Source organism: Pygoscelis adeliae, unplaced genomic scaffold (assembly GCF_000699105.1).
Source record: "Pygoscelis adeliae isolate BGI_AS28 unplaced genomic scaffold, ASM69910v1 Scaffold251, whole genome shotgun sequence".
Lineage (NCBI taxonomy): Eukaryota > Metazoa > Chordata > Aves > Sphenisciformes > Spheniscidae > Pygoscelis > Pygoscelis adeliae.
The window spans coordinates 1,132,786-1,145,661 of NW_008824109.1; the positions used below are offsets into that span (position 1 = coordinate 1,132,786).

Below are 12,876 nucleotides of genomic sequence, written 5' to 3' on the forward strand. Positions count from 1 at the left end.
AAAAGAAAAAAGACATGCCCAAACTTCGTGTTATCCTCAGGATTATAAGGCAGGAACTTTATTTAATTTTTAAAAACATTTATACAGCAAAATGGTATCATCCAATTTGCGTACAGAGAGTGTATGCCAGTTTCTACAGCTGTGAGCTCGTAATTTTGTCTGAGCTCTGTATATCATGGGGAGTACTGCTAAAACCTATTAAAACTTTAACTTGATGTTTGCTCACAGAATAACATCAAACAGCACAGTCTGGGCTCCAAAGCACATCTTAAAACTACCCATAAAGCTCTCACAGCTCCCTTCAATACTTAACTGAAAGAAAACTAGAACCAAAAATCTATTTGTAGTTTCTTTCATGTCACATGCTTTTGTTTTACCCACCCAATTCCCTTTTGAAACAGGATTAGCTGTGGCCGCTGTTGGGGTGTATCCCAGACGCTACTGTGTAATCCAAAACACGGGCTGTAGGGTAATGGCACTAACACCAGAAAGCAATATTAGTCTTCTAATAAATTAGCCCTTGCTCAGAACTGCTGGTCATTGTTGCCAATGAATGAGAGTTGGGTCTGGTTTATACCTGGACAAATCATAATGTGAAGCAAAACCAAAACTGACTTTTTTTGCTTAATGTAACTACCACGCAACCCCACACAGACACGCTCCATGCCAGGCCTCCGGTCAAAAAGCAACTCTGTTCCCTGAAAAGAGGATCCAGTATGCATGCCTAAGTATCTTTACAGGAACAACGGGAAGAGGAGAGGATAAGGCAAGATCCATTCAAGTACTACCTCTCGGATGTATTCCTCCTGCTCTTCTTTGAGGGTAAGTTCAATGAAGATCTGCTGCAACTTCTCATTACAGTAGTTGATAATGAATTGCTCAAAGCTGTTGTCCTGTCAGATAAAACATGTTTGCATTTGCTGTTATGTAAACACTCTGGAAGTCAGCTGGAGTAAGTTACTGCAGCAGCTGCAAGTCAACAAGCCACTTTATTAACTACTCCTTCCAGTTTTGTGATGTGATGGTTCGAGTAACATTTTATCCAGAATGAGATTAGTTTGGAAGTTTTAGACCAAATCCTTCCCTGAGGCTCTCTCCATTGGGAGGGACAAAAACTCTGTAGGTTTATATTCGTGATGCCTCTGTATCAATTCCTTGGGACAAGTCATAAGGAGGCCTGTGGTGTCAGGGAATAAACAACAATAGTTTTGCCTGCACTAACCTGTCCCCGTGTGTAAAATGTAGTCTCCTGCAGGTTCTGATAAATAAAATTATGATAGTAGCATTAGCTCTTTTCCAACCAGGATCACTCAGTAGCAAATAAAGTATCCTATTTCACTACAGGCCGAGGCCCAAGCTGCTATTCTGGTTGCAGCTGAGCCTGGGTTAAGAGATTATTGGCTCCAGAGGTCAACCCACCTCCTCCCTGCCAACAAACCGCTCATGTAACTGCCCTGTGAAATGAGGGGCATTAAAAGAATTTTATCAACCAAAAGTCCTTTAAAAGGCTAATCCATATAAAACTGGGTTAGGGAGCAAGCATGCGTGTGACCCTTTGCAGAAGGGACCGGGGAACAGAGCAGACCCTGGAAGGAGGGGTGGGGCAGTGGGACGGCTGCTCCGCGACTGCAGCCGCGGCAGCCTGCTCCATCACAGCTGCATGGCAGGACGGCTGCAGGAGCAGGGCTGTGACATTACAGCAGCATGCTTCCAGAAGGACACACGTCAGCATCGGAAACGGTGGCCGCAGCAAGCCCCTAAATTCCACAGGTAAAGCCCTTGCACTCAAGCCAACTGAAGTTTTACTGCTAACATCACCAGGGCCAGGACTGCAGCATAAAAGCTGTGGTTCACCACTTCATCTCCATTATCTTAAATGAGTGCAGTTTGGAGGCCAGGTCCCCGTTCTGAGGACAAACGCCACTTTCAAAGAAAAAGGGAACAGCAGCTTCACTGGGTTTTTTCCAGTGCTTGAAAGAGTCATTACTATTGTAAGAATTCCATACATGTATCTACAGAAATAACTGCAATCAAGAGTAATTTTGGATATGTGCTGCTGGTCTTCTCTTCTCGGCTTTGTGGTTATGGGGTTCCCTCCCCCTTGTCCTTTTTTTTTTTTTCCTTTCTTAATTATTAGTCATCCAGAACACTTTGGTTATTTAGGAAGCCTGAAAATTTGCAGAATAAATCACTATGCCTTTTTACACTACCAAATAAGTCTGCTACACAATACCTGTGAAGCTCAAGTTATGGTGATATGATTTTTATGACTAAGGGCAACTGCAATCATTTAAATGTTTTAAATTAAGGATCTGGTTGCTAAAATGAGATTAAGAACACACAAGCAGATTAGAAAATATTGAGGTAGCACAGATTACTTTTATCATTTTAGTTAAAGCAAAATCATAGCTGATCAGCAAACTTTCTCAGCCACATCAAACTCTGCCCCTCACACCAATTTTAATTATCAATCAGAGACTGCAAAACTTGCATAGCTCTAGATGAGAAAGTTAAAATTTGGCATGCATCAAAATCAGCACTGCAAACAAGTCATACTTACTGCATTCTGTTGCAAAAAGAAATTACATAAACTGCAGTCAGTACTTATACTACTTGCATAACAACACATAATATAATAGATCTATTAGCATTTATTTGGCATACCAGGTAGATCAGTCCTTTTATCAGACTCACATTTGTATGTCACTGAAAACGTGAAGTACTACATAAATGTTATGTATTGCTTCTTTGTAGATGAGTGTATCTTTAGGTTCTATCCAAAGATTATCAAATAAACCAAGGGATTGAGGCACCTCAGTGTAACACAGAACAGCATTCTTGCATTGTCACATCTCTAAATCACCAATTTTCTTTTGTCTCAAAAGGCCACATATACTACCTTTGGTAGACACATCTCAGTAAAGGGAGGGGAGAATGGGGAAGGGAAGAGAGAGTACAGGAGGAAGGATGAGTAGAAGTTTATTTGACGCATTCAAGTAAGGTCAACAATTTAGATATATTGAGTTTGAAGCAAAAGGACCCCAACTGACACATCACCTTGGCAAAGAGGAAGGGTAAAACACACTCTGCCTCCTCCTGCCAGGCACACGCCACCCAACGCAGAAAGATTGTTTCTCCAAAAGACGATATTATTCTGATTACAAGGACTGCAGGACTTTTTGCTCACATATTATACACAGTCTTCAAAAGAGAATGGAAAATGAACTGCAAATCCAGCTAAACCACCTAACTAAAAGGTCATTAACAATATATTAAAGTAATTGCTAGATGCTTTCCTGATTTGCTATGTTTCTGTGATATTTATGGTTTGCCAAAGAAAGGCAAACCAAAATCCACAGAGTACTTCACAAATCACTCACTTTAAGCTATGAAATTCTATCTGACATTGCCAAGCCACTGAAAATTGCTATTCCAGGAAAAAAGTCATTGAAGAGCAGTGGAGATTTTGTTCTTTACGTATGATACAGAGCAAAAGGCTAACAGTTAATTATAGCAAAGAAAATGAGGAAAAATGTTTGGAATTACTGAAATTCTCAAAACACTTAGCTCTGAACAGACCAGAATACATTCGGTAAATTAAATACACTTCAGAAAGCAGCATTTCCTTTTACAGGTTTTAAGAAACACTGTATGAAAAACCAATTGGAGTGTTTATCTCTGAGCAAATCTGAGTAAGGCAACAGGGATTGTGAATTTATTCTCCCTTACTGTATATCTAGAATTTTTAATTATGCAAGGGCTTCACAAAGTATAGACGAATGCTCACAAATTAATTGTCTCCCAATATTTTAATGAAGGCTCCTAGAAATTAATATGACAGAACTAGAAAGGATCTAAAGTACTTCTGACATTGTTTTTTAGAAGGCAATAGAGAATGGTTAATATCAGTGATAGCACATCACTAAATCCATTCAGGAGCAACGGGCTGGAAGGACCCAGCCATCAGAGACTGTACTTGCTCCTCATGCTGACCATTTGCATTAAGTGACAGAAAGGGTTTTGGCCAACACAGAAGCAGCACGGTCAGACCCAAAACTTCAGGAAGAGTTGGTAAATTCAAGTATTCCTAGGAAATTTTAGGAAAAAAAAGTATTTAAGACCAGCACTTCTCAAAGTGTCAGCTTCTCTTCCAGGCTGTAATTCTGCTACTTTAACATTGAGAGCATCACCTCAATATCTGCATTTTATAGCAGCATTTCAAACTATCCCTTTGAAATCACTGTGGAACACAAAATATAACCTTTGGGGAAGAAAAAACCACCCAGCCTCTCAAACTAAATTCAAGGTGCTGGGAAACAGAATGTCACCTGAGATAGGCTTAAAGTCATGCCAAATTTATAGATACAGATCAACCAACCACCCTCAGCTTATCCTCTCAATTTTTTATCAGATGCAACAATAAATGTAGGCAAGTAGAAAAATTCACTGACAAAAATCAAAGCCTACTTCACCAAGTTTTTCACTTCACAAATAATGGTGTCTTGCTCATACAGCTTTATTCTTTATCAACCTTCAAACTACTGGGCATCAGGGTGGCATTTCATGAATAGCAAGTTTTTGAACTCTAAAAAAATTCTGCTCCATGCAAAAATATAGTGCTTATATACAGAAGCAGATCATGATGTTGTACTTGCTCAGGCTGTTAGAATCAACCATGAACACATAAAAAGTTCTAGCTTTGAACCACTGCTATTACGTGAATTACATGCAGGTGCTTGAAAGTCTAAGGAAATATTTTTTATTCCTTAATATTTTACCTAATTTCTTCTCTGGAAGATTCCAGTCATGTGCATCATGGAATCATCTGAAAATGGATGTTCCTGACCTTATACATTGTTATACCAGTAAAATACCAATCAGAAAAAAAAAAATTTTTTGTCAAAAAAAAAAAAAAAAATTAGGCTAAAAGTGACTTACTGGTGTCAGGCAGAAATGTCTTTATATGCTGATGCTGAGTGTCATTTTTTGCATTAGATTTCCGAACACAAAATATCTAAAACGGGACATTTTCCTGTGAAAACCAGCTACCTTCTAACCTTCTCTCCCCATAGAGAATTCAACTTCACTTTTGAGTACCCAGATTCCAGTGATTTCCAGAGACACTGAGGCAACTAAGATACCTACTTAAAACTGAAAACTGGGTACTTTTCCATACCAGTAGGTAGGAATAAATTCTTGTCTTCCACCTGCCTAATAAAGTCCCAGTTTAAGTGTTCCATTTTCTTGTGCCCTCTCCACTTCACTGTTTTCCCCAAATCAAGCTTATGTTGTCGATCCAAATCTACAGACTGGGCTATATCATCAGTATCACACCTATACGAGGTGTTTCTCAATATTTCCTCTTCCTCCTTAATCTTTCATCACACCAGTTCTTGTTGAGAGCCAATTCAAAAATCTACATATTGCTCAGTCTACAACCACACTGACAAAAAGGTGTTCAGCAACACCTTTTCAAATAGCTTATATGAACACATACAGCTAAAAAATACATGAGAAGTATTTAAAGGAAAAGCATAATTTAAAACAAAACCTAAACATTTCAAGTCATCAGACTGTCTGTTGAAATCAACAGAACTAATGCCATTGAAATGAACTTTTTTATCAATATGGGGAGGGAAGACATACAGAGATTGATACTTTTGCTCTAACACATACAGCCCCAGAAAGTGACTTTTTTCGACATCAGCACAGCTCCAGGCATCAGAAGTCTATGACCTCCTCCTAACATAGGCAGGTGATCCCAGATAGTTCCCTCAGGCCCCTAGACGACTACTGAGGCTCCTAGAGAGAAAGCCAGATGGCAAAAGTAATGATGATAAAAGACTAACATACTCGCTTCACTGAGATGAATGGCGGAATGAATGGTGAAATCAACCAGCAAATTTAATGTATATCCTACTGTGGTGTCTGGGGATAGGGATTTTTATGTATGATCACAAAAGCATACGAGTTTATGAGATGAAACTAAGAAATATAAATGATAGAAAATGAAAATCAGCAACATGGGGAAAGTGCATTTAAAGAAAATGAAAAAAGACACTATTTTTATCTTAGAAGGCAATAAGCTACATGTGACCCAGTTATAACTTTTTTTTTTTTAATTTTTTGTAAGGTTAGTGAAGATATGTTATCAATATTTATCCCTTACTTTTCTTTAAACAGTGATTAACTTCCTGGGATGCACCTCCACTTCTGAGCATTCTAGCACTTAAGGAAATTATTGCTTTAACTGTATTTTAAAATCTCCATAGCACCTAGAAGTCCAGCCAAGGGTTCCTCTCTGTAAAAGTCCCCTCTTTGATGACACTTGCCAGCAGATGTAGTTGGTCAATTATAGATTAAAAATGAGACTGGGCTTTGCCCTGTTCAATCAGATTGAATAGAGGGCTGGGTATACGCATTTTGGCACTGCCGCTTGCCAGTATATGATATGCTGATGGGCATCAGAAAAGGGTTGAACAATTTTGAAAAGGAAATCTGTTGCAAGGTAGAGTGCCTAGAAAGGGCAGTTGGAAATTACAGTCTGGAGATTAAGGCAACTACCAAAACAACAGATATCCATGGCTGAGTTAGAGCCAAAGTCAAGACATGAAGAAAAGGCCTAGAAGAATGAAAAAAAAAAAAAAAAAAAGATGAAGATAAAAGAAGATCCTGATAAGCCAATTTTCTCTGTACGCTTTGTTTCTCTCTAATAAGTTGTCTTTCTAGCAAATAACTAGACCCTCCTCCAGTAAAATCATCACGGGGGCAGTGGACGGGGGGGAAGTCTCTGGGCCAGCAGCAATCTCTCAGAGCTCAGCATGCTATGCAACTGTAATTTCCTTCATGTAATGAACGGGATAGAAAAGGGCAAAGCAACTATTCAGCAACCGAACCAAGCGGTCGTATAGGTTTATGGTAAAAGTGGAAATACCTCCCCAATTTTTTCATGCCTTAAACATCTCAGGAAGGTATTTTCAATGTTTATCCCCTCCTTATTTGGTTACCTCCCTCTAAAAACAGATAATTACCACAACTATGAATATGTTAATATAATGAAACTGCATTCTTCATATTTCTAACTGATTCCCTCAATAAAGATATTGGCATTTTATCAATGTCCAGATGACAGTTTACATAGTACATGCAATATGACCAAGCTGTTTTCCATCACCACAAGGGACTTCTACACGCAAGAAACAAGCTAATTGCCGTAAATAAATAGAAGCACTATCAAAGTGCATCACAGACTATGTGAAATGGATGTGGTTTTACTGCTGGGTGGCTTGTTTGGCTCTTTTGGTGGTGGTATTTTTATTTACTGATGGGTTTTATGCAGAATGTGATGGATGCTGCCACGTCTTTGCATGTTCTTGTGTACCTGGAGTAAAAGGAGTTGGTCAGATGCTGTCCCCAAAGACAAGGCATTCACATTACCTCAGGTCAACCCTCAGCAGATGTCTGAGGACCAAATGGAAACAGTCCCTCTCTTTCTGCAGCCCTTACTTTTGCAGCTCTATCCCCGGTGCATCCGTGCTTCTTGTCAGGCTAAAATACGTGGAACAACCTGCTCCACCAAGGGATTGAGCAGAAAGCATTCACACTCTCAAACTGTCTTCTCAGGACCTGGCAAATTTCAAGAATAAGCCTTGTTTGGCAGCCTTAACTTTCATAAAACTGCACTCCAAATTATTAGCTTTGTCATGTGGACCAGCTACATAGTGGCGCCTGAAAATTCAGAATAAAGCCCTTAAGCCAACTAGCACAGACAGACATTTTTATCTCTGAAGGCTAGGCAGGATGAAATATTCACACTTGCTCCATGACATTCATTTTTACATACCCTAGCCCTTGTCTACACAGGAGACGCACACGACAGAAAATTAAATGTCCAAACCAAACAGAATGAGTCTTCTGTTCATCTCTGTTGAAACCTGCCAGGCCCTCAGTCATCTGCCTTCATTTCTTTTTCATAAACCCCAGCCCTTCCACAGCCCTACCCCGACATTTTGCAGAGATGCGGAAACCGCTTCTGCCCCAAAATACAGAATCGAACATGGAATAAAGCGGGACCAGCCATAAACCTACCCCAGGAAGCCTGCAATCGAGCTGGTTCTGAAATTCCCAGTGCCACCAACCATCATCCCTACCCCATCTCAAATCGCAGTCTAGACTGCAGATTGATTACGCATTCAGCTGCTCAAAAAAGTGGATAAACATACTTGGAGCAATTAGTGTCAGGCTTCAATCCATTGCTCGAGCTTCAGCGGCATTACAGAACCAACCTGCTCCTGTAGCCTGCATTTTCACACTAATCCTGGTCCCTAAATCCTTGCCCATAGACAATTCACACAGGGACACCCAAAATTTCAGCATTTCGCTTTCAAAACATTCAGTCCCAGCATAGAGCTTACCGCAAAGGGCATTGCAGGATTCAAAAATAAACACATCTTTACAGCACTTATTTTGTGGATTGTTTAGCCAAGCTTGCTGTTGACATCTGCCAAACCCACAGAGGCTGAGATTATCGACAGATTTAAATTCCCTAATCTGAGTTTTTGGACAGCCAAGTCCTTAAATCTGCTTTCTTGGATAGCTTTTGGGTTTGTCTGAAAAATGGGTTTTGTGCTTGATAAAAATACTAGCGGAAACCAAATCCCAAAAAGTATATACCAGCATTATTAAGTTTCAAGAAACCTCCAGTTACTTTGCAAGTTAACTTCATCTTAAATTACAGAAAATGGTAGAAAATACAGTGGACAGTAAATAAAGTAATCTTTCAAAACTAGATGAAAACATAACTCATTTATATAAGCTTCAATTTGCATATAATAGAACAAGACTGCTATTGTCATTAGAAGGTGAAGTGTAGCATCTTTCAGAATGGTAAATCTGGATTTCTTTACTCTTTTTACAGGAGGAATTGTAGGATGATCTAAGGAATCGTCCTAAACAGGAATAAGGCCCAAGAAATATTGTCTGCCCTGCCCATTATGAAACAAAACAAAAACCTCAAAATTCTGTAGCAAACTAATGTTTTTGCAGTGGAAGCAGACTATTCTATAATGTATTCCAATAACTTTTAAGTGAGAATCTCAGAACAAAACAGGTAAACTAAAGTATCATTAGTTTATTCTTTCAGCGATCCTGATAGGTAAGTGTAATACTGAAGAAAATAAATAAATAAAAAATAAATAAAAATCACCCTTCAGGAAACATGTAGCTTGCTACTTATTTCAATGGTATTAAGCTTCATGTGTAAGTATTTAGCATGTATATAAAAACTCCTACTACACCTTCTATGATTTTTGATATGTTCTGTCTCCAGGGTACAAGGACATTTTAGGTCAAAGAACATGCACTAATGATAAACCTCTCTGCTTCCTGAGTAGAAACATGATTAAAGTAGGCCTTTTTACCTTCCGCATATCAAATAGCTTACAAGTTTAAAATGCACAAGTTTACAGATGAAGAAGTCTTTCAAATACAGTTTTGCCAAAAAACATTCTTTGTAGAGATGATGTTAGTTTTAACCTTCAAGAACAAACATGAAAATCAAAATCTGACTTAAGAATTAGATTCAAAAGGGAACTGCACATTTTCAGTCAGAGGTTTTACGTAATTTATAATTAGATGGATATAGTTACTGCCATTAGCTACACCTCACCCAATATTTTGAATGTTTAGCCATCATGTTTACAAATGTACCACACTGCAAAACACTCCAAATTCCACTATACTTTTTACACTATAAATCTTAAGACATTATTGAATTTTTCTTGAGTTATGGTATTGTACAGTGTTAAAATTTCATTCATTTATTGTTTGTTTTAATACAAATAACTTTAAACTGTGTTTTCTGTGAAGTGGTTACTTAAATTCTCAGCAATAACTGTTTTTTTGTAAGCATTTTCTCAAGATCTTTAATAATTTTTGTGAGATTCGATCATTTGTTACAAAACTCAACATAAAAATATTTGGCAGGCATCCTCTTAATTGACCTTACTACATTTACATTCATTCAAGCAACCACAAGACCGGTTACACTTTGCCTATACAGTGTTCATTACAGAATTATTTTACTCAATTTACGGATTATGACATAACATCGTCTTTTGTTCCAACTAGAGCTGCATAGAAAATTAATTTTGTTTTGCCTTGAAAGAATATCTTTGCTTTTGATTCAATTGAGAATAAGTCAGCAGTTTCTGATTATAAAATTAACCTGTCTGGAAACACAGGGATGGCTAAGTGGGTGGTACTGGACATACAGCTGATTCAGGATTTTCTAATGGATTGTTTTTCTATGATTGACCCTTTGAACTACAGTACTGCCACGCTGTCCCAATACCAGTAACTGTACTCGTTACCTCTAGATACCTAAACCAATCAAGTTCCTTTTTCAAATATCTTTAAATTAAAATATGGCATAGTACAAGCCATGTATGTTTCTGGCATACTACCTGACTCCCGTTTTGAATGTTCAGAAATAATTCCATTATTTCTGTGACACTGTACCAAGCTGCCTGGCTAGTGCTCTCACCACAGGTCTTAACTCATAAGAGGAAGAGTCCCGTCTTGTATGAATGTACTGACGAATTTGATCCTCAAGTTACAAGGCAAACCTTTCCCACCTTTTCCAGTAGAAACAATACTCAGCATTTAAAGGAGTCAACAATAACTACCCATATTATTTTAAAGCTTTTGAGTTTGTATGAATTGGGAAAGCTACATTGTAATTCAGTATGATAGGAAAGTGAAAAGAGCCTTGTTTTTTCATTTTTTGTCTGCAAAACTACATCTGCTGTACTCAACTACTTACTTATGACCTTCTAAGATGTTGAACTCCTACAAAAAAAGAAAATTACATGCGAGAAACAACCTTGTCTCTGGAACATCATCCCACAAACACAATTACTCAGTTGGCTTGTGTACTAGAGCAAGCTTCTGTCTCCCACCTCACCCTACATATTTATCCCTAATCAAACATAAAAGAAAGAGCTAGTGAAAACAAGAGCCCTGCCAGCAGTACCATTCCAGTGTCCAGCTTTCTAAAGGTACGTCAAGGACCAGCTCCAAAGAGATCTGGCACCGAGATCTCCATTCAGCCACCTGACTGCTTGCAATATATTTTCATAAATATGCTCTTATGTTTAATGCAAACAATACAACCTAGCTTAGTAAACACTTGAAGCAAGTATGAGCTTTGTTTTTCCCCTTCATAGAGGTATTTGGATTTGCAAATACTTTGATGTTATGCTTCTGAAATAAAACTTACACCACCGTCCCATGTATAATTACTCTTTCCTGGATTGTTCCCATCTTCTACACAGTTTAAACACACTCCCTGGATTTTCAAGAGGTATGTAGGGAAGTGGGTAAGGATTGCATGTTTTCTACTGATTTTTCTCCCCAGTTGAGTTTCTAGTTTAAACACTATACAGATTCCAACCAAGTTCTATAAATCTCTTAAAATAAACTGTCAGAATAAGATTTATGAAAACTCCCTCTCCTTGGTGTTCTCTAACCCAATTAAAAAATCCTTGTTGATAGTTTTTGTTTCAAAATACCACCAGTCTAAAAATACTATCATAAACAAACAGCAGTGAGCCACAGATTGTTAGCTAGGAATCGGTACAGAATATTTATCTAAGTGAACTGAGATGAAATGGAATATAATTCCTTGTTTAATTGTGACAGGAAAAAAAAGTATAGTTTTTGTTGTGTTTTTTAAAGGATACAAAGCTTGTTCAAAGACATCCACAAAATGCCTCAGGGCAGAAATGACACTGCCAGAGTTCCTCTTATGCTCAGAATGTATGTCACAACAAAATATATTTAGTTTACCCATCATAAATATTTATTTACCTATGGTGTAAAAACACCAGTTTGGCTTTCATAAATTTTTGTTTCAATTGCCAGACATGCTAAGACATCTCTCTTTGGCTTACTTTTCTAGTGTTTTTTTGTCAGGAATGACACACGATTCAAATTACATGTATTCTGATTACAAATTAATGAACTACTCTATTAAGCTTTAATAATAGCTCTCACATTAAGTGTTTACCATTATAAAGGTCTTACCTCAAAAATTTCAAAGCCATAGATGTCCAGCACTCCCATTACCTTCTTTCTCACTTTTGTTTGTGCCTTAAAAAAAAATTAAACATTGAGTCAGTCATCTGAACATTTCATACTTGGGAATCAAGAAAACTAATGTATCTCAAAGTAGGCTGTCAAATTCTGTAAACTAAAATGTCAAGTATGGTTTCCCAAAATACACTTAACGTGAATATTTTCAAAAGCTTAAAAACAGAGCAGACAGCAATTTGTTGAGCTGCAATACAGTCATACACCTGTACCATGTGTAACAGCGTGCAACCAGGAAAAATGAAATTGGCAAATACAGTTCTACTGTCCACTTTAATTTAAAGGATTTCTATTGATTTTTTTACAGGCACAAACCAACAATACCTTAATGCTCTCATTGATTCTGGTAACAAGCCAAGAGAACAGTCGACTATATAAATTCTTAGCCAGAGCATCACGGGCGTAATAAGCCTAAAGAGAAGAAGGAAGAAAAATGTTACAAGTGCTGGGCTAATCCCAAACTTTTTATGTTACTGAAGTATCTTAAAGGTGCCGTGAACAGAGTGAGAATGGCTCAGGCAGCAGTGCCTCTGCCTAAGCAGGCACCGGAGCCAGACCAGGGGTGCCAGGACACTTCGGCAGCACTGGCGGCTTGCTGGTGCACCCCTCTGCCTTCCTGGCCACCAGCTGCCTGGAACAGCAGCCACAATCAGGACACTTCGACTCCCTTCCTGCTCATCCGGATATCCTCTGAAGACTCACATCCCCCATCCTAATCCCAAACAA

At 38.3% G+C, this 12,876-nt stretch overlaps 1 protein-coding gene across 3 annotated transcripts in view; it reads right to left on the reverse strand.

Moving 5' to 3' along the window:
• Positions 1–12,876, reverse strand: part of MYO1B (myosin IB) — a 101,304-nt gene that overhangs the window by 30,689 nt on the left and 57,739 nt on the right. For all 3 annotated transcript variants that reach the window (XM_009334196.1, XM_009334195.1, XM_009334197.1), the window contains exons 11-13: positions 12,475–12,561; positions 12,085–12,150; positions 789–893 (exon numbers count right to left, since the gene is read on the reverse strand). In XM_009334196.1, coding sequence (XP_009332471.1) covers positions 789–893; positions 12,085–12,150; positions 12,475–12,561 — 258 coding nt within the window. The remainder of the gene's footprint in view (positions 1–788; positions 894–12,084; positions 12,151–12,474; positions 12,562–12,876) is intronic.